The sequence below is a fragment of the Eptesicus fuscus genome, chromosome 1, assembly GCF_027574615.1.
Source record: "Eptesicus fuscus isolate TK198812 chromosome 1, DD_ASM_mEF_20220401, whole genome shotgun sequence".
In the NCBI taxonomy this organism is placed as follows: Eukaryota; Metazoa; Chordata; class Mammalia; order Chiroptera; family Vespertilionidae; genus Eptesicus; species Eptesicus fuscus.
In genome coordinates this window covers 6,585,669-6,613,394 of record NC_072473.1, presented here as the reverse complement: position 1 = coordinate 6,613,394, position 27,726 = coordinate 6,585,669, and the positions used below count along the sequence as shown (strand labels likewise).

At 39.3% G+C, this 27,726-nt stretch overlaps 1 protein-coding gene across 2 annotated transcripts in view; it reads right to left on the bottom strand.

The window, feature by feature from the left end:
- Nucleotides 1-18,993, bottom strand: part of GLRA2 (glycine receptor alpha 2) — a 168,237-nt gene extending 149,244 nt beyond the window's left edge. For both annotated transcript variants that reach the window (XM_054715516.1, XM_008154921.3), the window contains exons 1-2: nt 18,926-18,993; nt 16,377-16,510 (exon numbers count right to left, since the gene is read on the bottom strand). In XM_054715516.1, the coding sequence (XP_054571491.1) occupies nt 16,377-16,510; nt 18,926-18,993 (202 nt within the window). The remainder of the gene's footprint in view (nt 1-16,376; nt 16,511-18,925) is intronic.
- Nucleotides 18,994-27,726: the final 8,733 nt, after the last annotated feature.

Genomic DNA, 27,726 nt, shown 5'->3' with positions numbered 1-27,726 from the left:
CCTCTCCAATCTGGGACACCTTGAGGGATGTCCGACTGCCCGTTTAGGCCTGAACCAAGTAGGATCGGGCCTAAATGGGCAGTTGAACATCCCTCTCACAATCCAGGACTGCTGGCACCCAACTGCTCACCTGCCTGCCTTCCTGATTGCCCCTAACTGCTTCTGCCTGCCAGCCTGATCACCCCCTAACCACTCCCCTGCCAGCCTGATTGATGCCTCACTGCTCCGCTGCCAGCCTATTTGCCACTAACTGCCCTCCCCTGCGGGCCTGGTCACCCCTAACTGCCCTCCCATGCTGGCCTGGTCCCCCCCAATTGCTCTCCCCTGCAGGCCTGTGTCCCCCCCAACTGCTCCTCCCTGCAGGCCCAGTTGCCCCCAACTTCCCTCCTCTGCCGGCCTGGTCCCTCCCACGTGCCCTCCCCTGCTGGCCTGATTGCCCACAACTGCCCTCCCTTCCAGGCCTGGTCCTTTCAACTGCCCTCCTCTGCTGGCCATCTTGTGGTGGCTATCTTGTGTCCACATTGAGGTAGCCATCTTTGACCACATGGGGGCAGCCATCTTGTGTGTTGGAGTGATGGTCAATCTGCATATTACTCTTTTATTAGATAGGATAGAGGCCTGGTGCATGGGTGGGAGCCAGCTGGTTTGCCCTGATGGGTGTCCCAGATCAGGGTGGGGGTTCCCTTGGGGTGTGGGGTGGCCTGGGCGAGGGGCCTGTGGTGGTTTGCCGGCCAGCCACGCCCCCCAGGGACCCAAGTGGAGGCCCTGGTATCTGGGATTTATTTATCTTCTATAATTGAAACTTTGTAGCCTTGAGTGGAGGCCAGGGCCGGCCAGAGCGGGCGGGAAGCTTGGCTTCCTCCATTACTGGGGAAACACAAGCCTCCTGCTTGCTCCGTGACCACAGACATCTTGGTTGAGTTAATTTGCATACTCACTCCTGATTGGTTGGTGGGAGTGGCTTGTGGGTGTAGCAGAATGATAGTTAATTTGCATATTACTCTTTTATTAGATAGGATATAAGCCTCAGTGTAAAAAACTTTTTTTAAATGTTTATTTGTGTATTTTTATGGCAGGTTTTCTCAAAACCTTTTAATATGCTAATAAATATTGGGACTCTCTCAGAGGATGTTTTATAGAATTTTCCATTCCTCTTATTTTCATTAGAGTCCCAGTGTATGAAATTGGTGCCCGGCGGGGGGGGGGGGCAGGGAAGGGTCCCTTCAGCCCAGCCTGCACCCTTTCTAATCTGGGACCCCTCAGAGGATGTCTGACTGCTGGTTTAGGCCTGATCCCGGGGATCAGGCCTAAATCGGCAGTCGGACATCCCTCTCACAATCCTGGACCGCTGGCTCCTAAACTGCTTACCTGCCTTCCTGCCTGATCACCCCTAACTGGCCCCCCTGCCAGCCTGATCACCCCTAACTTTTTCTGCCTGCCGGCCTGATCACCCCCAACTGTCCCCGTGCCAGCCTCGTCTTCCCACACAGCCTGCTGTTCAGTCATTTGGTTTCCCTTCACTGCTCCCCCCCACCCCACACCAGCCTGGATGCCCTGTGCAGCCTGCTGCTCAGTTGTTTGGTCGTCCCTCACTAACCCCCCTGCCAGCCTGGTCACCCCACGAAGCCTGTTTGGTCATCCGTTCAGTTGCGATGGTCACTTAGGCTTTTATATAGATAGATTTTTAACCTTATATCGGAGAACATTTCATGGAACTGGTGTTTTGAGAAACATATTTGACCCAATGCTAAACTAGTAAAGCATGCTATCTGCTTTTCTCAGACAGCCTCTGTACATTGATTTGCTACCTCCAGACCAAAAGCAAGGCAAAAAATTTCAATGGCTAATTTCTTCAGTAATCCCGTCATAAGTTTCCAGAGTCTCCCCAGAGTATAATGAATCATCTTTGAAATATTAGGAGTTGAAGTAAATTATGCACAACTACAAAAAATGTTCTGAACAGAATTAAGAATTTCTCAGAGGAGAGGCCAATTCTCTATGAATAGTAGAGGCATCCAAGTTCTTCTGTGGGTGAAACAATAACTTACAAAAGGACATATGCAAATATATTAATATGGACTATAAAGAGAGGGACTATCAAAGTGGAAGGCAACATGGAAAACATCTTGGTACAAATCCTTTTAGATATGACAAGAATGAATCCCAGAGAGGTACATTGGCATGCTTCAGGTCACAGCTGGCAAAACTGGAGATCAAACCAGGTCTCATGAGTCTTAGTTTAGATTTTTTTTATCTCATTTGGTATTGCCCCCTCTATTTTTGGTAAGGCAATACCAGCACACAGTATCTTGGGGAAAATACTATACTGTATCCTTCAGATACAAAAGGAAATATTTCTCATTCTAGTCCTGTCATTCTTAAACTTCAGGGAGTAATTAACTTGTTAAAGTGACTATTTCAAGATACCGTCATACCATAATTCTGGGGAGGTAGAGTTGGAGAAGTGTGGTTCCCAGGTATGCACCTTTTTAACAAGACTTTCAGCTCTGAAGCAGGTGTTCTGAAGAATGTGGTTTAAGAAACACATCTGGTTGGTTGCTAATTTGGTTTAGTATTAAATCCTAAGTCCTTTGATTTGTAATACTCTATATAGTGCTCAAGTACTAAAACCAGAGTTAATTAAAATGAAAAAGTAGAATGTAAGAAATCTACTGAAACATTGCACAGTATATTTATAAATTATTCTGAATCACTACATTTAACTTGAGTAGCTACATTGTGGTTTGCCAAATGTGTGTATCATTCACTATTGAGAGATTTCAAGGTTCACAGCTAAATAAACAGACCCCTTGTTTTCTCAGCACATTCTTTTTGGGGAGCAAATAATGCTTTTCCTAAGAGAAAGCCTGATGAAAGAAATCTCAACTGCGTTGTTGGACATGAAGTGGTTCTTAGGAATCAACATCTTGAAGTATTTAAATGTAAATAAATCAGAAGAAGATAAATTATATTATCTCCTTTGTACACTTGGGTTTTAAAAATGAAAGAAAATTATGTGTTAAAATGGTCTGAGGTTTTCCTAAATAAGTAGAATTGACATTAGTAGCTGTATTTCAGGTACACTAATCAAACCAGCCAAGGAATTGAAAACAAACAACTGTTCCTCAGATTTCCCATTTTCTTCAGACACACACTACTCTGCTCCTGTCTTCACACTCTTCTAACTACCCCCTCACATACCTAATCTTTTCTTCTTCTAACACTCCTTATTCAGCTCTGTGTAGAACAGAACACGGAGGGAAAGAATGTGTCTCAGTCGTGCTGCCCCAAAGAGACCTGACATGAAGTCTTGTGCACAAATCTAAGCCCATAACACATCACAATATGTGGATCCTTGAGGGGATTACTGTGGGGCAAGGGCAGTGATTTTAGCAAATTTATACACATATTAAATCAGAGAGAAAGGTAATTATATTAATTACTTTCATATACTCCACAAGAAGAACTCCCCCTGCCCCACCAGGCCATTGGTTGTGCCTCTTTCAACTGTCTGTCTAGGAGAAGACTATCATGTTATATTATCTTCCTCTCTCTTCTCTCCTTTTGGAATTATCATGTTATCTATTGAGATAATGTATCCAAATGATATGACTTTGTGATTTCTATTCTATCTTAAGTCTGATAAAGGAAGGTTTACTGAACTGATCATGAATTGTGGAGCTGTCTGCTTGGCCACCTGAGGGGTGGCTTTGCTCATAACTTCACTTTGTGCTGATTATCTTCCATATATTCCCAGAGACACTGTCTTTTCTGTTCTGTTCTTTGCCGTACCCTGGAAAGCTGATCTTCTCGGTTTACATCATTGAGCCTGCCCTCTGACTTTTAGCTGTATTTGGCCAATGAGGGGCTCCCACAAGAAAATGGAAAGCATGAGGAGAGTGAGTTCAGACTAGTTATTCCCTAGCCTGTTCCCTGCTAGGACAGCACAGATTAACTACATTGCTCCACAGATCTCATTCAGTGGCCTCTACAAATAGCCACATCCTCTAGGTTCTTGTAACCACTCTCTCCCTTGCCTCTCAGGTCTACTCTTGATAGTCCCAGAGTATGATACTCTCCTTCTAGAGATTGGTTTTCCAAACCCTGCCATACCTCACTGGAGTATGCCATTTCTTTTCTGGATAATATAGCATTCAACTTAGAAATTATATTTCAGTTTTTAGTAAAGTGAGAACTGGCATTTAAAAGCTTAGATTTCTGCTTGGCTGGTGTGGTTCAGTGGATTGAGTGTCCTCCCATGCACCAAGAGGTCACTGGTTTGATTCCTGGTCAGGGCACATGCCCACAAGCACATGCCTTAGTTATGGCTCAAACCCCAATAGAGGGCATGTAGGAGGCAGCCGATCAATGTTTCTTTCTCATCGATGTTTCCTTCTCTCTCTCTCTCTCTCTCTCTCTCTCTCTCTCTCTCTCTCTCCCTCTCCCTCCCTCCCTCCCTCCCTCCCTCCTCTCTTTCTAAAATCAATAAAAACATATTTAAAATCTTATATTTGTTTGAAAAAGATATAAATAAAAGACATATACCATGCTCATTGATAGGAAGAATTAATATCATTAAAATGTCCATACTACCCAAAGCAATCTATAGATCCAATGCAAATACCAATAGCATTTTTCACAAAACTAGCATAATCAAAAAATTTATATGGAACCACAAAAGACCCTGAATAGACACAGCAATCTTGAGAAAGAAGAGCAAAGTTGGAATTTTTATGCTACCTGATATCAAATTATATTATCTACACTAATAAAAGAGAAACATGCAAATTGACCATACCTCCGCTCTGCCCACAAGCCATGCCCACCAGCCAATCAGGAGTGAGTATGCAAATTAACCCAACCAAGATGGCTGTGTCCATGGAGCAAGCAGGAGGCTTGGGTTTCCCCAGCAATGGAGGAAGCCAAGCTTCCTGCCCGCTCTGGCCGGCCCTGGCCTCCACTCAAGGCTACAAAGTTTCAATTATAGAAGATAAATAAATCCCAACAAAAATGTGCCTTGGGCCCTAACCAGTTTGGCTCAGTGGATAGAGCATCGGCCTTCGAACTGAAAGGTCCCAGGTTCGATTCCAGTCAAGGGCAGGTACCTTGGTTGCGGGCACATCCCCAGTATGAGGTGTGCAGGAGGCAGCTGATCGATGTTTCTCTCTCATCGATGTTTCTAACTCTCTATCTCTCTCCCTTCCTCTCTATAAAAAAATCAATAAAATATATTTTTAAAAAATGTGCCATGGAGCTGGAGCTGAGCAGGAGGCTTGGGTTGCCCCCAGTGATGGAGGAAGCCAAGCTTCCTGGCTGGTCCTCGCCTTCGCTCAAGGCTACAAAGTTTCAATTATAGAAGATAAATAAATTCCAGATACCAGGGCCTCCGCTTGGGTTGCTGGGGGGGCATGGCCAGCCTGCAAACCACCACAGACCCCTCGCCCAGGCTGCCCTACACCCCAAGGTAACCCCCACCCTGATCCTGGACATCCTTCAGGGCAAACCAGCCAGCCCCCACCCGTGCACCAGGCATCTATCCTATCTAATAAAAGAGTAATATGCAAATTGTCACTCCAACACACAAGATAGCTGCCCCCATGTGGACACAAGATGGCCACCACAAGATGGCCAGCAGGGGAGGGCAGTTGGGAGGGATCAGGCCTGCAAGGGAGGGCAGTTGTGGGCAATCAGGCTAGCAGGCAGGGCAGTTGGGAGGGACCAGGTCTGCAAGGGAGGGCAGTTGGGGGTGATCAAGCCTGGAGGGAAGGGCAGTTGGGGCGACCCAGGCCTGCAGGGGAGGGCAGTTAGGGGCAATCAGGCTGGCAGAGGAGTGGTTAGGGGGTGATCAGGCTGGCAGGCAGAAGTGGTTAGGGCCAATCAGGAAGGCAGGCAGGTGAGCCATTGGGAACCAGCAGTCCTGGATTGTGAGAGGGATGTCCAACTGCCCATTTAGGCCCGATCCTACTTCGTTCAGGCCTAAACGGGCAGTCGGATATCCCTCGAGGTGTCCCAGATTGGAGAGGGTGCAGGCTGGGCTGAGGGACACACCCTCCCGTGCATGAATTTCATGCACCAGTCCTCTAGTAAAACTATAATAATCAAATCAGCATGGTACTTGCATAAAAACAAACATATAGATCAATGGAACAAAATAGCCCAGAAGTACACCCACAATTATATGGTCAATTTCTATAGGACAAAGGAGGCAAGAAGATACAATGCAGTAAAGACAGTCTACACTGAGTAGCCAGATTATTATGATCTCTGAACACATAATAATCAGCCACTAGTGTATATCCTATATAATAAAAGACTAATATGCAAACTGTCCCCTCGACCAGGAGTTCAACCAGCAGGCAGGCCAGCCAACTGCCTATGTCCCCTCCCCCTGGCCAGGCTGGCCAGACCCCACCCATGCACAAATTCATGCACCGGGCCTCTAATATATATATATATATATATATATATATATATATATATATATATATATATATATACACACACACACACACACACACACACACACACACACACACACATACATTGAGTGGCCAGATTATTATGTATTCAGAGATCATAATAATCTTGTCACTCAGTGTATTCAATAAATGACCTTAGGAAAATTGAACATAGACATGCAAAAAAATGAAACTAGACCACCCTCTTACACCATACACAAGAGAAAAGTCAAAATGGATTAAAGACTTAAAATGTAAGACTCAAAACCATAAAAATCCTAGAAGAAAACATACACAGTAAAATCTATGACATTTCTCTTATTAATATTTTTTTTATCTATCTAGGCAGGGGAAACAAAAGAAAAGCAAATGGGACTAAATCAAACTAAAGGAAATCATTAACAAAATGAAAAAACAAACTACCAAATGGGAGAACCTAGTCACCAATGACACATACTATAAGGGGTTAATACACAAAATTTATAAAAACTTATACAACTCAACCTCCAAACCCCCCAAATAATCCAATTAAAAAGGAGTGGAAGACTATTCTCTAAGGAGGGCCTATAGATGGCCAATAGACCTATGAAAAAATGCTCAATGTCACTAATTATCAGAGAAATGCAAATTAAAACCAGGATGAGATATCACCTGGCACTTGCCAGAATGGCTAACATCAACAAATCAACAAACAAGTGTTGGTGAGGATGTGGAGAAAAGGAAATCCTCATGCACTATTGGTGGGAATGCAGACTGTTGCAGCCATCTGGAGTATGGAGGTTGCTAGAAAAATTGAAAATGAAATGGCCTTATAACCCAGTGATTCTACTTTTAGGTTTATATCCAAAGAAACCCAAAATACTATTTTGAAAGAATATATGCACTGCTATGTTAATTGCAGCATTATTTATAGTAGCCAAGATATGGAAACAATGCAAGTGCCCATCAACAGTCGAGTGGATAAAAAAGTGATGATGGTATTTATATGCAAAGGAATATTATTTGGCCATAAAAAAGAATGAAATCTTACCATTTGTGATACTATGAATGGACCTAAAGGGTATTATGCTAAGTGAAATAAGTCAGAAGAAGACAAATACCATGTAATTTCACTTATATGTGGAATCTAAAGAACAAAGTAAATGAACAAAGTAGAAACAGATTCATAGATACAGAGAACAGATGGATGGTTTCCAGAGAGGAGGGGTGTTGGAGGACTGGGTGAAAAAGATGAACGGATTAAGAAGTATAAATTGGTAGTTACAAAATAGTCATGGGGATATAAAATACATAAATATATATATAAATATATATGCCTAAACTACCATTACGATGGAACAGCAGGAATGACTGGTTGCTATGACGCGCACTGCCCACCAAGGGGCAGATGTTCAATGCAGGAGCTGCCTCCAGCCTGCAGGCCCTGATTGGTGCTGGGCCCCCAGGCTGGGACAGGGAACAGGGGGTGGGTGGCGGCTGACACAGCCCCTTTCTCAGGGGAGCTGAGGGCTGGCTCCCTCCTTGGGGCTGTTGGCCAACCTCCTGGGTCCCTCCCCCAGTCCCTCCCCCATTTGGCCTGCCACCCACCCGCTGCGGTGGTGGTTGGCCCTTTCCCCCAGCCTTCAGGTCCCAATCACCCAATTGGGCTTCGATCCAGGGATGGGATGGGAACCAGGAGTGGGTGGCAGCAGATGTGGGTGGCAAAGGAAGGAGGAGGTGGGGAGGTGGGGAACCTGATAGGCCCTGATCGATGGCCAGGCCTAGGGACCCCACCCATGCACGAATTTTGTGCACTGAGCCTCTAGTATAGTAATAACATTGTAATAACTAAGTATGGAGCTACATGGGTACTGGAAATATGGTGGGGGGACACTTTGTAAAGTATATGATTATCTAACTGATATGCTGTACACTTGAAACTAATACAAAATAATATTGAATATCAACTGTAACTGAAAAATAAAGATAACAATAAAAATTGTCATGAATATTCAGGTTCTTGATGTTCTAAATTCCCAATTTGATAGAGCTGCTTTGTAACATTAGTCAAATCACATCATGGCAAGTCTTAGGTTCTGTGTTTCTAAAATCTGGTAAATGTAGTTCTGGTTTCATGAATAATAAAGCATATCTCTGTAAAGTTATTGGTTTATGGAAAGACTAAATAATAAAGGGAATTCTTATGTTCTTCCAATTTTCAAAAATATAAATAAAAACTTAAATTTCTGTTTACCACTGTATGCTTAGCAAGTAACATGTCACCTGCACATATTGTTTACCATTTAATTGTTCACTAATTATTAAAGGAATAAGCAAATATGTGTTTAGACTCAAATATAAAGATGTAAATCTTTACATATAATTGTTGTGTCCACATGTGTGCTACTTGACAAAAATGTACTCTATTGCCCTGACAATGCATGGGCATGTAATTTATTTTTCCTCACAAAAGTGTTAACCCCCTCCCATCAGAGAAAAAGATGCATTAGAAAACAAGACTTATCCAGTCATATTTGTGATAAATGCCTATTGAGTTTCCATATTTTGACTCAGTCCAGGATTCTCTTTTGCACTCTTGGATGAATATGTTAATAAAACACAGCCACCATTTGGTGTATTCATGCTCATAAGGGAATGCTGAGTGCATAATCCAGAGCATGAGTCAGAGAGTGCCCAGCATCACTCTTGTACTTGCCCCATGACCACATTAGTTGGCTAGCCAGACTAGACTCCAAGAGGGTCACCTAGTGACTTTATTCTTAAACATCTTGCACACATAAGAGTACCACTTAGAGACCTATTCCTTTTGATCATGATCTTTCTTTAGTGGGTTTTATGTGGCTAAATGTGTCTGCAATCAGTCACAAGTGTCCAGAGTAGCCCTCTCAAAAAAGAAGTCAATGAGCAAATGCTGCATGTCACCCTCAGGACTGCCTCTTTTAAGAGGTGTTAACTCCTAGGAGAACCCAGAGTGCTTCTAATGACCTTGTTATTATGATGTTAGGTCAACTATATTTTCATTTTTTAAGACCCTATTTCAAATGTATCTGATCCAACACACCAAGAAAAATATCCAACACCAGTAGGAAAAAAACTAATGACTTTTTGTCACTCTAAATTGGCTTGCCCCAGCTGGACACATCGTAATATCCAGTCATTAAGGACCAATATAACCTGATATCTAAGCCATTATCTTTTTAAAAAAAAATAAAGTCTCAGATTATCAGCAAAATGGGCTAAATTGCCTTTCAGGATGAGGAAGAGCAACAAGCACTATAGAATTCAAGATAAATGTTTAGGCTCTATCAATAATGAAAACTCAAGATATGAAGTCACCCAGAATCAACTAAGAAGCAATACAATACATTCTCAAAAATTAAGTTATGGTTTCCCATTTCCAGTGTTCTTAACCTTCTATGTTGTAGAGACCACATGTTCTTTTAAAAATACTTATTCTAAAATAGGAAATAAATTCAGCATATTTGTGCCACAACCCTTGCAACTGCAGTAACTGCACAAGAAAATACATCAGAAATGACAGTCATACATCTTCATGTAAATTTAAGGTTCTTTCTAGGACCACATGAAATTAGTTCCATGTCTTTTTCTTTTTTCACTTAAAAAATCCAAAAACAATGAGGGATTCAATTTGAATGGATAATGATAAGTCCTTTCCATAAATGGCTCCCTCTTTGTTTCATATTTAGGATTAGAAATAGCCCTTTCATGTTGAAAATTTTCTCACCAAACTAATAATGGGAGAACTAGCTGAGACTCATGTTATCTATGTTCTTGTTACTGTGTTTGAACTCTAAGATGCTAGAACTTTTCAAGACTTTTTTTTTTTTCATTAAAAAAATCAAACAGTGCCCTGACTGGTGTGGCTCAGTAGCTTCAGTATTGTCCCATGCACTGAAAGGTTGCTGGTTTGATACTAGTCAGGGCACATTCCTGGGTTGTGGGCTTGCTACCCATAAGGGGCATGAGGGAGGCATCTATCAATGTTTCTCACATTAATATATCTCTCTCCCTCTCCATTCCTCTCTCTCTAAAATCAATAAAAACATATTTTTAAAACATCAAACAATTATAAAGACCCAATTGCCATGAAAGGTAAGCTTTGATAATATATAGTCAGTGTTGGTTAAAAGGAGAAATGGAGGACTAATAATAATAATTCAAATTATTTAGGTCTTCCTACTTCAAAACAAATCTATCAGATGCATAATCCCCTTTGATGTTCAGAACAACCCAAATGAGTAACAAAGGCAGAAGAAAACCTGAGGTCAAAAGTGGCTGAGTCAGGACATGAACCTGGGTTTTCTGGATCTGTGTCCAGGGCTCTTTCTACTATACCGTTCTGTCACCACAGAATGAAAGACATATTCCACTAAGGTGAACTTATTGGAATATACTTTACTAGAGTGTGTTAAAATTCTGTGGATGCCTCCTTCTTTAAAAAAAAAATGTTTTTGTTTATTTTTAGAGAGAGGAAGGGAGAGAAAGAAACATAGATGAGAGGGAAACATTGATCTGCTGTCTCCCATGCACCCCCCCCCCCAACTGGGGATTGATCCCACAACTGGGCATGTGCATGTGACCTGACTAGGAATCGAACCTGTGACCTCTTGGTTCATGGGTTGATGCTCAGTCACTGAGCCACACCAGCTAGGAAAGATGCCTCCTTCTTGATACCACCTGAAATCCCTGACAGGCACCTTGAAGGCCTGTAGTAGTAGCCTACTATATACAAATGTATTACTTGGTGTCCATCCATAACACAAAATCTAAAATAAATTATCACAAAGTGGACTTCAGATATTAAAATAAAATCTCTATAAATATCATCCCTAAATAATATCATTCCCTTTGTTATCCACAGCCTTTCTTTTCAATAACCTTTTCTCCTCCTTTTATCTCCTGTTGTCTTATTCTAAAACTAGAGGCCTGGTGCACGATATTCATGCACAGAGTTATGTGTCCCTCAGCCCAGCCTGCACTCTCTCCAATCTAGGACCCCTCCAGGAATGTCTGACTGCCCGTTTAGGGTTGGGCCTAAATGGGCAGTCAGACATTCCTCTCACAATCCAGGACTGCAGGCTCCCAACTGCTCGCCTGCCTGCCTTCCTGATTGCCCCTAACCACTTCTGCCTGCCAGCCTGATCACTCCCTAACCACTCCCCTGACAGCCTAATTGAGGCCTAACTGCTCCCCTGCCAGCCTGATTGCCCCTAAGTGCTCTCCCCTGCAGTCCTGGTCACCCCTAACTGCCCTCCCCTGCAGGCCTGGTCCCCCCCCCTCAACTGCTCTCCCATGCAGGTATGGGTCCCCCCCAATTGCCCTTCCCTCCAGGCCCAGTTGCCCCCAACTTCCCTCCTCGCCAGCCTGGTCACCCCCAACTGCCCTCCCTTGCAGGCTTGGTCCCTCCCAACTGCCCTCCCCTGTTGGCCATCTTGTGGTGGCCATCTTGTGTCCACATGGGGGCAGTCATCTTTGACCACATGGGGGCAGCCATCTTGTGTATTGGAGTGACAGTCAATTTGCATATTATTCTTTTATTAGATAGGATTAGATAGGATAGAGGCCTGATGCACAGGTGGGGGCCAGCTGATTTGCCCTGAAGGGTGTCCCGGATCAGGGTGGGGGTTCCCTTGGGGCATGGGATGGCCTGGGCGAGGGGCCTGTGGTGGTTTGCAGGCTGGCCATGCCCCCTGGCCACCCAAGTGGAGACCCTGGTATTTGGGGTTTATTTATCTTCTATAATTGAAACTTTGTAGCCTTGAGCGGAGCCAAGCCTCCTGCTCACTCTGTAGTTGCAGCCATTTTTATTGGAATTTATTTACCTTCTATAATTGAAACTTTGTAGCCTTGAGTGTAGGCCTGGGCTGGCCAGGGAGGCAGGGAACCTTGGCTTCCTCCATTGTTCGGGGAAACCCAAACCTCCTGTTTGCTGCAGCTCTGTGGCTGCAGCCATCTTGATTGGGTTAATTTGCATACTTGTTCCTGATTGGCTTTGTGGGTGTGGCTTGTGGGTGTGGTGGAGTGGTGGTTAATTTGCATATTACTCTTTTATTAGATAGGATGGCTTTACCCTTTCAGTTGCCTGAAGGCTACTGCTACTTTCTGTACTCGGGTCAAATACTTCTGATACATGAAAGCATTTTACTCTTCATATTAATATGTGATGCCCATATCTACCAGGGTGATCAAAGAAATGATCACACTATGTGGCTACATTATCAGTGAGTAAATCACTCTTTCCAAGAGTCCCTACTAGATGGACATTTGTGTTCAAGCCACCCCCTACAAGGGTTGGTAAGCACAGCATTTGAGTTTGAGGTTTACATGGCTACAGACAAGAGAATTTCCAAGGGGAGAAACCTGAAGACCTTTAGTTGTTTTAGAAGGGTATTTATTTCTACTTATATCTGAAACACCTCTTGAGCTGATATCTCCTTGGGAAATGGAAGCCATATTGCATGCAAATGTAGGTTTTAATGTCACACATGACGCATTCAGATTTAGGTCTCCAGACATGGGGTGAGGGGAGGGGAGAATAGTGTGCATGGCATGCACAAAGAAGTGAAGTGAATAATTATCTCCTGGCTTTATCTTTTCAAGATCCTATTCCAAAATGAATGTGATAGTGAAATGTATTTATTCATATTGGGATAAAACTTAGGCTATAACTCCAAGTTAATTTAATTTTCAAAGCAAATATCGTTACAATAGATAAAGGCTTTGTTTCAAAGACAGAGAATTAGAACTAATGCATTTTTCTCTGGTTTGAGCATTTCATTTGGCTTCTTTAAAAGCTTAATGTTTAAAGTGGCATTTTCAAGATACAATAATACTGACAAAGGAATAGCTGATTGAATGATAGAATAACATCATGATAAATCAACTGACAATGAGACAAAACACCCAAGTGGGGAAAAAGACTCATCTGTTGGCATAAAATCGATATTTACCATAGTTTTAAAACCAGGCAGACATAGCTTGTGTTTTTATCTGAACTGAGGATTTTGAAAATTTATGTTTTAACAAGATCTGGCCCAGGTCTCTATGGATCTTATAGATGTAATGCAATTGGCAACTCTGACTCATGACTTTGTTTATACACTTATGCTCCACATCAGAAAAGCTATTTTCTCCCTATAGCTTCTAAGAATGGCTCTCAATTACAGACCTAAGTCTGAATCATGTCTCAGCTTCCCTTTTCTAGCTTACGTCCATCTTCCTTCTTGTATGTATCCCCATTATGACATCTTTCAAAGTCTATCAGGGACATTGAATAGACATGATATATTTTACTGACTTGAAAGTATGAAGGAGACATGCCTTCCAATAAGAAAAATTATGCATATGCATTTCTTTCTCCCTTGCTAATGCATGGCAGCAAGGAAACAGAGAAATGTGCTTTTATTTAGTAAGACTTCTAGAAAAGCCATTCCCTTTGCCTCAGCAGCCCATATCTGGCTCTTGCTTTTATTCTTGTGGCCAAATATTGCCCTTGTGTCTTCTTGTTAATCATGATCATTTTCCCCTTCTTCTTCTTCTTCTTCCCCTTCTTTTCCTTCTTCTCCTTCTCTTCCTTCTCCTTCTCCTTCTTCTCCTTCTCCTTCTCCTTCATCAGTATAAATAACAACACTTCACTGCTCTCTTAGATGTAGTGTAGGGGTGGGTAGATAAAACATAAGTATGCTAAAGAACCATATTAAACATAAAGTTTTATGGGAACACTAAAGAGAGATAATTGTTTTTGTCTAAAATAATGAGGAATGTTCTATATACAGGAAAAGCCAAGATCCTAAGAGTAATGAGAATTGTGGGAACTGTTAGGTAATTGATCTGTTATAAATTGTCTGTGTAAATAAAATTTATGAAAGAGTATCAGGATTCATTGAAATGAGGATATAAAGGGAGAGGGAGACAAAACTCAGTGAAGTCCATTAGTAATAGAGTCTTAAATTATATCCACATATTTCCCTCTTATAAGTCTTTAAACATCCTGTGTTCAGGTCTTCAAGTAGTGGATACATCTCAAAACATGACCATACTTTGCTATACTTGATATTCCCCTTATTTATTTATCCTTTAGGATAATGATAACTGTCACTTCCAAAGGGTGACATCCCCAGAAGAACCAGAAAAAAAGCTTGCATATGGAAATGATTGTTCATTCTATATGGTCACTTAAGTAGCAATGGCAACATGGATTTTTATTACTCTCTCTACTTCTATCTCCTTTTGAAGAATTATTCCTAGAAAATAATAATAACTGCTATTAAACAGGATGCTCATGAACTTGAAACAATTTTTCATCTCTGCACCTTCTCTATTAAGCTTTCCATGAATAGCTTAATAGAAATCATCTTTTCATTTGTTGGAAACCTGTAGTATTTTATCTGTACTTCCTAATGTTACTTAACTCTTAATTACTTTACTTCTATATAATAACATATAGCTTATATCATTATATTTTATAAATATTCATGTAACATCTAATCTCCTTACTGAAAATTTTTATGGTAGCACCCAAAACTGTGTCATCTTTCCACTTCTCAAAGCATGCAGGTGTTAGTATTTTGCATATAGTTCAAACTCCAGAGTTATTGAATAGCTAAATGAATAAATGTATGAATGAGCAGTCCCATTGAAAGCTGATTCTTGACTTGTTACTCATAGGATTTTGTTTCAAATATTGACTTCCAAAGCAATGATCACAAAATTAATATGAAATGGGCTGAATATGAAAATTGTTTTCAGGAAAATCAAGCTTTGAACTTAGTTCTGTTGTCTCTTTTGGAAATACCCTATAAATAAAAAAAAAACATGTTTTGTCAAAATTCTAATGTATTTCTTTATGAAATGTGCCCTTAGCTGAGTATATTCAGAGGTGTAGCATTTAAAGAAGAAATGAATTTAGAATTTAATTTTTATGCTGGCATTTGCTAATAATAAAGATTAATCAAAATTCAAGGAAAGCAATCCAATTAAATTGCTAATAAGCAGAACCAAAGCAATGCATGAACTGTGACATAACATCCAGAATATTATAGGTTTCTCCTCTTATAAAATATTATAAACGTTTCACAATGCATTAAATTAAATTATAAGGTAAAATGCAATTGTCATTTAAAATATATATTAAAAAATTAAAGCATTTAAAATATGTATTTAAAAATTGAAACATTAAAAATAATCCAATTATTAGTGATTGGTTCTTATTACAGTATTTTTCTGATTCAGAATAAAAATAAACCAAATAGTTAAAAAGTAATTTCTTCAGATTATTAATTACACTTTTGTAATGTTCAACAATAAAGCCAAATTTTTAGGTTTGTTTCTAATTGAACAAAGAAAGTATCGTCTTGACATGTGCACTTTATAATTCTGTTATCTTCTGTGTTAATTTCAGATATGTCAAATAAATAATTAGAATGTTGAAACAAGAGGAAATCAAAATTTTCTGATGTGGTATTAGAGCCTCTTCTCACAATATTTAAAAATGAGAGAGGCCTGAAAATGTGTAAAATGGTATGTTTTACACTGAGATTTAATCTTTACTTTGGGAATAGGTATTTAAAACCCAAACCAAGGATTTTGGTGTAACCATTGAATTATGAGTCCTGGTAGGCATTCATACAAGTGAAGCCCATCATTTGCTCTTGTATTCATTTCCAATCACTCTCTTACTTAAGAGAAAATAGGGAATGTGGCAATAATCTCTGACATTAGTCTTCTTTGTGAAATAGAGCACAAATGAAAGTTTTCAAAAGTTGCAAGTAACATGTAAAATTTAAGCTATTAAATAGACTACTTCAAAAGAATCCCAAATTGACCTGAAAACTTTTTAAAGAATATTTAAATGTCTAGATTTCCCACAGGCTTAACATAAGTTTAAGCAAAACGTACCTTTAAAATTTGGTCTGATTCTTGCATCATATCCTGATGTCCTTCCCATTAATTTGTCCAAGAAATCTGAAGGGGATAGGGTCTGCGAAGGTTGTTTTCCAGACCTGGAGTCATGGTCTTTGCAGAAAGCCGCCCTAAACACATCATTGAATATTTTAGCAATAATTCCATTCTCATTGCCTAAGAACTAATACTCAGATAATGTTTCACATGTTTTGTAAATATATTTGATAAGTTATTAAGAAGAAAATAAATTATAAACTCTTTGGTCAACTTCTGGTCTAGAGTTAACTTTAAATGGTGAGAGGTACAAATTCTGAGTTGTATCTCCTAAGTTTTCAAACTTCAGCCATACATAAGATGTTTAAGATGAAACAATACACATAATTTTAGAGTGTAGATTTTATGGACATATTGTTAAGGATATTTCTTTTTTTTCCCAATTTTTTATTAAGGTATTATATGTGTACATATTTTACCATTGCCACCCCTCACCCCACTCCCATATATGCCCTCACCCCCAGAGTTTTGCATCCATTGGTTATGCTTATATGCATGCATACAAGTCCTTTGATTTATCTCTTATCTCCCCCACCTCTCCCTAACTTTCCCCCCTATAATTTGACAGTCTGTTTGATGCTTTACTGTCTCTGTATCTATCTTTTTGTTCAAGTTTATAATGTTCTTTATTACCCATAAATGATATTTCTTTCTAAAGTCAACAGAGAAATGAAGACGATAACTTCTAAAATTTAGGTGTTTGTCTTAAAATAATTTCCTCATGAATTTCAAAAAATTCTTCCAGTATTTTAGCCCTTAAAATAAGTCCTCTACTTTTTATAAGAAATATAGGCAGAACAAAGTAAGCATGAACTAATTATCCCATTGCTTATTTTCTCACCTGCTAGATTCTATTCCAGCTATCAACTATTAATACTTTTCAATGTGATGTCTAAAAGAAAATCTTCACTTGGAAATTTAACTTCATTCTAAAATAGGTCAACAATGAGCATGCCCATACTTCTATTATTGTATCAGTTGTTATTTATACATAGGCATTTAAATTGTCGACTGGAATAAAGTATTCATAGAAAAGAACTTTTAAATTATTTTCTCTTGAATGATCAAAAATACTAAATGTTGGTTGGAAAATTTTTATTTTCCTTAAAGGGCTTATAAAAAGAGCATATTTAGTTTGTAGTGAAAATGAATTATTTCACAATATATAGTGGTGTCTGAATGTTGATTTCTACCCTGAAGAAATTTTACAAGCTTTGTTTTCAATAATTTAATAGTCTTGTTAATTTTATAACTAAAAAAATTACAACAAAAAATACCACATTCTTTCCAGTTTTTCAAAGAAGTAATATTAAATATAAGTGCAAAGATGATGTAAACATTTGGTAGGAGTTAAAAAATTGATATGATCATCTAGAAATACTCACATTCCCATATGCAGATCATCTGATTAATCAAGTACTATTTGATTATGATGGTGGTGGTGGTGGTGGTGAAGGTGAAGGTGAAGATGATGATGATGATGATGATGATGATGATGATGATGATTCTAATAAAACCCAGCCTACAGTTTTTCTTAATCATAGTAGGAGGTGTGAACCTGAAAGGAACGTAGTGGGTTTTCCCAGTACTCAGAGCATTGCTGCTATATGTTTCATTTCTCTTGGTTCTGTGAAAAAATACCATAAAATTTGGTGAAAATTAAATGAAGAGTTCTATACTTTGTTGTATGAACATCTCCTATCTATCTTTCATTAGGTTGGCTATTTTACTTATTGGTAATAATCTGATATTTTGAAGTATCATTTGATTTGACAATTTTTAAATTAGGAAGAAAATGCAAGCATGCAAATAATGATTTCTCACTTATTTTAATTATTCATAGTCTATTTCACATGCATACATAAATACAAAGATGTCATTAATTACATTTTGGTAGGCAATCAATTTCGACTATACTGAACAGTAGAATATAGTGGCAAAATGTGATTTGAAATGTTACTGATGTTTCAAGAAATTTCCTGAATTGTAGTCCTCATAGTATGCATCTAGTTGCTGAAATATAATAGAAGTCCCAAGTTGGCTAAGAATTAGGGTTTTTTTTTTAATATCTCATATAAAAGAATCACGATCTTGGTAAATTAATCCAATCACTTCCAGCATATGAAAAGTATTGCATTCAATAATCCTTTTAAATGACTTCCAGAAGAATTTGAAATAAAAAAATTCACCATTATATAGAAATTTAAAGAGCATGCAACTCATCAGACTACTTTAATATCACATTGGCTGTGAAAATATGTTGAAATGCATAGAGTGGGGTTATATATCATAAAACTTGCCTTTGTGAAAATTTACACCCCTCCCACCATAATTAAGCTTTTTAAAAGAACAAAAGAAATCTAACTCTCTCCCATAAAATTAAAATAATATGGTCTGGGGCATAGGAAATTGAGAAAAACTGTATGACATGTTATCTTTCAAACAGTTCTCATGTGGAAAATATCAACATGCAAAGTCTTTTCACCTACCTGAAGTTGTTTGTCTCTAAGAAAAATGCAAACAAGGTTGTCAAAATGTTCACTAGCTGCCGGTTCATTCCTGTTTCTGTGATCTTGTGGAAAATATCCCCGAAACGATTCCAGAAAGAAGCTAGGACAAAGTATCTGTCTATTGTCCAGATTCAAAACCTGGCAGGAATCTAGTTTCCTTGAAAATCAGAAAGAGATTTGGGTTTGTATAGTTTGCTGAGAAAAAACAAAAAGTGCCAGTACTAAGCATCGTGCTCAGGTCAAACTGGGCTCGGGACCATCAGTTAACCCAGGAAAGACAAAGCCTTAGAACTGATGATCCCCCAGCTGCTTTTCCTAAATAATAAAAATGCTGCTACCTTAATCGCATCACCATGCAAAGGGGGCTGGTGACAATGCCATGCTGGAAGTCTGGTTGCTGTGGCTTTTAAGTCCTTTCTGTTTAGCAAATCCCCTTTCTCTAGAAAATGTTCTCTTTTTAAAATAAGTTGTAAATGAGGGAGATGAAAGGACTCTGCGAGCTGGAGTGGGTAGGGAGAAGCGGGCAAAAATGCTGAGATCCTGTGCTGGAATGAGGGCTACAGAAAGAGACGGAGACGTGATCTTACCCAGCCTATAAATTTCAGCACTAGGACAGCTTCTAGCTCTGAAGTGCGCATGTTTCCTTTTTCAGTCGCTTGGGGCGGGGGTCGGGGAGAGGCATTCAAGAGGGAACATGTCTGTCATTCAAAGGCAAAGAGTGACTGCCCGCTCAGCTAAGGGGTGCTGAAGGGGGTGCGATGACAACCAAGGAAGAGCAGAGGTCAGGGTAGACGGAGTGCGTGAAGGAGAGGAGGGTCCGAGCTCCTGGAAATGCGAGGCTGTCGGTGGGTGGGCGGGACAGGAGTTTGAAGCAGAGGAGAGAAGGGAATGAGGTCTAGGCGTGGGAAAACGAAATTGGGGGAAGCAGAAAACAGGATCTGGAGTACTGAAGTTATAATAGGGGAGTGGGTTGCCCACTCTTTATGAGTAGAACCTGGAAGCATAAGGGAGTCCTGTGCTGAAGATGAGGGGATATTTCCGTGGCATAGAGAAGCCCGTGTGGCGGGAAAGATACGTGGGGATAAATTAATTTAGAAGCCCTTTATACCTTCCTCACCCCTTGAGTGTTTTCGTTTGATTTTAGCCGCCTGTTCCCAAAGTCTCTCTTTACCTCTCTACTAGGGAAAACCCCTTCCGCTGAGTTTTCTTCAGTGGCTCAAAATCCTTGGGCATCCTCTTGAAGTTTCAGATTTCTAGAAGAAAAAATACAATGGGCCAGAAGGGGGCAGTAGCAATCTTTTCCTGCCCTGGTTAAAGGTTAGAGTAGGGCTCCCCGTAAGAAATGGAGCAAGGAAGGGTGAGACTGGGGGTTGTTTCATCTGCCCATTCCAGATGTTAATCACTAGGGAGCATCATGTAATACAGTGAAATTCTTCTAAATTGGCTAAAGAGTCAGAAAGTAGCATGACAGGTAATCTTGCTATTTCAAATTAAAATTATAAATATTATTAATAATAAAAGAGGAAAGGTAAATAGTTCAGTGCAAGTAATTAGCAGCTTCTGGTAAGGGGAACTGAAAAATGCATGTTTAACCACGAGCAGGGTGAATAAGCTACTTTTTGTCTGTAAAATTACCTTGTTAGTCACCTTGGCACTCCCCTGCAGGTCTTAATTTTAAAAAAGAATATGATTAATTTTTAGTCCATAAATGATGAATCTCCCCAAGATCAGTTTGAATTTCATAGCAGAGTAACAAAGAATTTCATATTTTTAAAAAGTAGAAAAAATTTATGAGAAGAAATTGTGAGTTCTTTTCACCTTTTAATGTTAATATAAATCACTGAGAATCTTGTTGAAATGCAGTTTCTGATCTAGTAGGTCTGAGGTGGTGTTTGAGATGCTGCATTTCTAACAAGTTCCTAGCTAAGGTTGATGCAGCTGGTCCACTGATCACACTTTGAGGAGCAACTGTCTGTACACCCTTTTATTGGATTTCTATCCCACCAAGCCAGTGAAAATATAGGAACTTCTCCTTAATGAAAAGCAGCAGTGCCCAAGCATTCTGCTTGCATACAAAATCAATTCTTTGCGATGTGTTCTCTTAACTCTCAAAGCCCAGAAAAAAGTGATTCAATTTAAAAGGAAGACAGTGTAGTGTAGTGTGAGACATCTCTGGACTGTATCTTCAAATCTGTTCACTTCCAAATTCACCCACATGAAAACTCTAGACCTGATTTTATCCCTGCAGTCCTGACCCCCAAAATAAAATCAATTCCAGTTGGTATTATGGGAAAAACCACACAAGATTTTTATGCTCAAGATTCTTTCCAAAAGTAATATATATAATCATTTTCTTCTACTTTTACATTATATATATAATTGTCTCAAATTGATTTGAGGTTGTAATGCTGCTCGAAGTAATATAGTCTTTGCAAATAATTTCTTTCAACAGCAATATGGTTATTAACCAGGAGTAGGGTGGGTAGGAAAACCTGTGACAAAGGGACACTCTGGCTAACAGCATGAAATTAACTATTTTAGAGTTGGAATGAACTTTAGAGAGGATCTAGTCTAGCCTCCTCATTTTACTTTTCAGCTCTCCTCCATTTGAATTCCAGCTCTATAAATCCACAGAAATAGCTCTCACTAAGTCTGCCACTGAATTCCATGTAACTAAAACTAAAGGATATTTTTTGTTGTCATCTTACTTGACAGTTCCATGACACTGAACACCTCGGTCTTTTTTCCCTTTTTTTTTAAAAAAAAAAGTTTTATTTTATTGTGGTAAGAACATTTAACATGATATCTACTTTCTCAACAGATTTTTTAAACTATGGGCACAATATCATGCAGTGGGTCTCTAGAGCGTATTCATCTTGCACCACTGAATTTTTATACCTTTTGATTAATAGCTCCCCACTCCTCCCTCTTCTGTCCCTAGCAACCAGCACTCTGCTCTCAAAGTACTTTCCTCCCTTGACTCTGTGACACAGTGAACTCATGGCTTGCCTCTTGTTCTATCTCTTTGGCAGACATATCCTCTTCTACTTGGCGTATGAAAGTTGAATTTCCTAAAGGCTATATTCTGGGCCCTCTCTTCTTATACTATACTCACTTACTAGTATAAAATATTATTCCCACCCATAACTTCTAATATCCTTTTACATAGATGATATACAAATGTATATTTCTATCCAGACCTGTACATCCAACTGTTCCCTATACAATTCCTGCTGAATGTATCAAAGGCTCCTCAAACTCCACATTTCAAAATCAAGCCTTTAATATTTCATCCAAATGATGTTTCTATTCTACTGTGCCTATTTCATTGTTGCCAACCAAAAACCAAGGCATCATCTCTAAGACTCCCTTTCCATCATCCACCATATTCAGTTCTTCACCAAGCCCTATTGATTTTATCTCTCAGATATTTCCAAGATCTGTGCATTCTCTCCATCTCAACCACTATGACTCCAGTTGACCTATCTTTATTTCTTGATTCTATTGCAGCAATAGCTACCTTACTGATCTACCTGGACCAACAGCACATCGTCCTTCACCTCGTTCTCTACACTGCAGCCAGAATGACTTTTCAAAAATCCAAACCTGATTATGTCACACCTCTTGATTAACATTATGACTCTCCGGTGATCTTTGGGTAGAACAACAAAATGTAACATGACCTAAAAGCTCTATAAGGTCTGGCCTATGCTTACATTATCCTTCATCTCATCCCCTACTCATCTCATTTCTTCCCCTCTAGCCATATTGGTCTCTTTTTAGTCCCTCGTGCTTGCCATGTTGCTTAATCCCATGGCATGCTCATGCCTCCCATTTTGTCTTGTTCACTTTAGCTTATTTTTCAAATCTCTGCTCAAGTGTTATTTCCTCGATAAGGCTTTCCATGACCTGTGTGACTCTATTAACTCTCCCTATTATATGCTCCCTTAGTACTCAGCAACTCTGATTCAAAGAGCTGGTCATCATTGCATATACACTGAATGGCCAGATTATTATGATCTCTGAATGCATAATAATCTGGCCACTCAGTGTATATCCTATATAATAAAAGGCTATTATGCAAATTGTTCCCTCGTGTGTGTGTGTGTGTGTGTGTGTGTGTGTGTACATACACACACTGTGTGGCCAGATTATTATGTGTTCAGAGATCATAATAATCTGGCCACTCACTGCATACATGTATATGATTAATTGCTTAGATAATGAGCTTTGTAATGGACAGGACAACATTTGTTTTGGTCCACTATTGTATCCCCATGCATTCAATGATAACGACAATAATCATAATGGTATCAATGCTGATTAAGATACAATATTTAAAATGCACCCAGAAGTACTACTTAAACAAAACAATATACTTAAATATATGTAGTTCTGTCAAAAATTACTTGTGAGGAAATGAACAATTTAAGAACTATGGTTATTTGAAAGGAAACCAAGCTCAGTGGCTCAGGAGTCTATAGCATGAGATGAAAATACAAGTAGGAGACTATGAATCTGATGTGCTTGAATCAGATTCTACCTCTAACACCAATCAATTACGTGATCTTGCATAAGTCATTTAATCCCACTAAGTCTCATTTTTGTAATATGCAAAATACAGATAGTAATATGATGGTAATATTGTTACATAAAATATTTCTATATGGAATACTCTTATAAGTCATATTAAATCATAGTTGAGGATGTGTTTTAAGTTCTTAATCTTAGTTCTTAACATCTATTGACTACTAAAATTCATGTTTTGATTTCATCCCTTGGACAATTATATTTGCAAGTACAGTAAGTCTCAGAGCTTGGAAAGGTCATATTTGCAATGCAATAGAATCCTGAAGTTGAATCCACCTATGCTTCTAGTTCACTAAATTACAACTGATTGAGGCATGTGACACCCTTGCTTTTTACTCTTGTCAGATAAATGAGAAGTTTCTGACCATCCTATCTCTATATATAAAAGGCTAATATGCTAAGTGTCCAACTGTCCGACCTGTCGCTATAATGCACACTCACCACCAGGGGCAGATGCTCAACGCAGGAGCTGCTGTGACACGCACTGGCCATTTACAGAGAAATGACACCATGGACCTGGCACCCACAAAGCAACACTTAGCTTCCCCCAAGTGCAACATAGGCCCTGCCACCACCCCGGAGTGACACCCCACCAAATTGCAGCCAACACTGCCAAGACCTTATGGCACAAAATGCAGCCCAAAGCCCAGCCCAGCCCAGAAATGATGTGGGCACTGGGTAATGACATCACATAGCAACGCTCATCTTCCTCTCTTTAGCGACTAGCCTCCTTGGAGTTTCTTCAGCCCAGGAACACAACTTGCGTTATAGCCAGGTGGAAACATTTTCCACTTTAACCAAATGTCTGTGAAGTGTTTTCCCATGCATTATCTCATTTGCTCCTCACAGAAGTCCTGGAGTAGGTAGATAGGAGACTTGGTGGAATCCTATTTTTCTTTTCATTAGTTGGAAAATGGAGATTTAGAAAGCTTAGAAACTTAATCTGACTGAAAAGAAGTGAGAAATGGTGAACCTTGAAAATGACTTCAGGTTTTCTCACTGTGCAGAATATAGTCAAACACTGCTGCAGTTAAATATTTTATTTACCCTTTGTTTTCCCTGCGTGATTTACAATAATAATCTGCTTCATGTTGGTATTTACTGCTGTGTTGCTGACAATTACCTGAAAGAGAAGTTGGGGTGCTTCACTGGGCTGGGAAAAGTTTAGCTAAATCAGAAAGCAGGTCTAATTAAGCAAGTTTATTTTATATATTTAAAAGGCTAAGTTAACTCATGCATGTGTGATACATACAAAGCTCTCACTGGCGCCAATTGTACTCATGTGTTTCGATCTGTCATTATTGATCATGAATTTGGTTGACACTTCTATTATAGAGAAAGGTCAAATAGTGATATTAAAACATTTCTTCTAATTAGTTTCCTTTCATTGTGCATGAATTCATGCACCGGGCCACTAGTAGTGTCAATAAGGATCAATACACAATATTTAGTCTATATGATGCTACTATTAAAAAATTCTAAATAAAAGAAACAAATAAAGACATTTCATATGTTCAAAAGTATCATTTGAAATCAGTATTGCCCGACTGGTATGGCTCAGTGGCTGAGCATCAACCTATGAAGCAGGAGGTCATGGTTCGATTCCCAGTCAGGGCACATGACCAGGTTGTGGGCTCGATATGATGTTTCAAGCTCCCTCTCCCTTCCTCTCTGAAATAAATAAAAATATTTTTTAAAAAAGAAATCAGTATTATTTACTGACACTGATAACCTCTAATGTATACATCATTCTTTACAGTTTTCAAAATACCCACACCATGTGGTAGGCAGAACAATGATTAATTGGCATATTTTTCCAATGAGGAATCTCAAGTTCATATAAGTTGATCAATTTTCCCAAGTCAACATGTTTATTAACTGACAGTCACACTTTTTATAGTTATTATCCAAGTGAATAAACTTATTTCTCATCCTATATATGATTGATGCTATTTTTCAAGTCACTTAAAATCTACTATATGGCCACAACTATTTTTAATAGCTATGTTTATTATTCCTTTGCAGTAAGTGTCACTTTCTTGATGATATTTTGGTTTCTATTATATTGAATTCCACATACACACAAGTGACAGATGGAAAGCCCATTATTAAGAGTCCCAAAGTCAATTTCTTCAGGGAAAGTGTTGAAAGATTTCTAATATATCAACATCCTTTATCAGGTCTCCTCGTGAAGTCTTATGAGTCTTCCTGCAGAGAGATGGTCACCCTAAAATATGGGCATTATTTCCCCACTTGAAAAGATAGAGATTAAGAAAGGACTTATTAATGTACCATGGACACCAACCAAGAAATAGAGTTTGAGGCAAATCAGAGAGGGCAAGAAATTGTTTTACCAAATCTTTGTTTGCTTGAGGATGCTTCCTCACAGAGAACAATAGTGCTAATTTCATCTTGATAAAATGCACCTTTTGAATTTTAGGAAAAAGTCTCCTGTCCCAAACAGATACTCTTCTCACTGTAGGGCTCATGTTTAGATTTCTGGTTAATAAAACCCTCTAACATGAGGATGTGTGATGATTATGATATTTGTTAAAACTTGTAGCTTGTGAGATTAATAATTAGTGATTGCCATTATTTACTATATATAATATCTCAGGGATCAGGTAGAGAGTCTATCTCTTAAATCTGAGATCTCTCAGCTACCACTGCAGAGTCAACAAATGGCTTTCAACTTTCATGGCCACCCACTGATTCATATATCCATTACCACCTTGCAACCGTTGTATTGGAAATGAAAGGCACACTATAGAGCCCACTCAGTTGGATTAAATAAGTTGCCAGGAGGACAGGAATTTAAAAAGAAAGAATGAAAATGAAGCATAGCTCCTGCATGTTGATCTGTGCAGGCTGTTACAAGTGCTAGTAGTAATGAATTTAAGGCTATTTTCAATGGTCAGCATTGTCCACAGAGCAAGCATGCCTAAAGAGCTGATGTCATCCTGCATTTATTCACTTTCATTTTTTGAAACCAGTTTGCTTCTCTCTTCTTTATCTTATGGAATGAATAAAAATACTCAGCATCCAGAGAGGCAAGCTTCAAGGCCATGAAGTCTAAAATATGAAATTGTTGCTCTTCCAAGTTCCATGCAGACAATTGGATGTCTGACCAAAGCATTTCTGGATTAAATTACTGAGAAGTCAGAAAACTCATTTTAGGATTGGAACTCTTATGCTTATTAGTGTTCAATGTTCACAGACCACATATGTGTGCAGTAATTGAAAAAAATTCTATTTCCAGCAATGATTCATAAATTGATTGCTTCTCTATTGACTATCGTGAGAAATGCAGCATTTCTTTTCATAAACATCAGGTGCTAAACATTAATTTTGAGGGTAAAGCAAATGTAATACCATTGGAATGTATTAGAAAGCTTCCTCTGCTACAATTCTAAAATTGAAAATAATGAATAGCAATAAGATTTATTGTTGTGTATTACTATTCTTAGAATCTCCTAGGTTTGGTTCTGCAACTGATGTGAAAACTGCCTTGACATCACCTTCATTATTATACTCTTGCTAAAAATTTCTTTTGGAGAGTTCTCAGAGATTAAAGTTTTACTATTTACGTAAATAATATATTCTCCCTTCCCATAAAATGCCTCTTCTTGGTTCACAGAAGGGTGAAAAGAAGCTGATTTTGAAAAAAATGAATTATTTTAACTTGAAAAAATGGCAACAGTTGTGAGTGCCCTTTGGGGAACCCCCACACTTCATAACCTGCCCAGCCTAGCATCATCCTGCCCTCACTCCAAACTTAACCAAGTCTGTCTCCATTTTAGAACTAATCTCAGAGCTGCTTTCAAAGAAGTGGATTGCCCAAGGTTGGCAAATTAATAACACTTGAAACTTATATAATGTTATTTTATCAACTAGAGGCTCAGTGCACAAATTCATGTACAGGTGGGGTCCCTCAGCCAGCCTGATTGGGGCCAGCTGGCCAGAGGGGAGGGACTGTGGGAGGTTGGCCGGCAGGAGGTTGGCTATGGGAGTGCACTGACCACCAGGGGCCAGCTTCTGCATTGAGCATCTGCCCCCTGGTGGTCAGTGCACATCATACCGGCCAGTCGTCTGGTTGTTCGGTCATCCGGTCATAACAATCACTTAGGCTTTTATATATATACTAGAGGCCCGGTGCACGAAATTTGTGCACTGGGGAGGGTGTCCCTCAG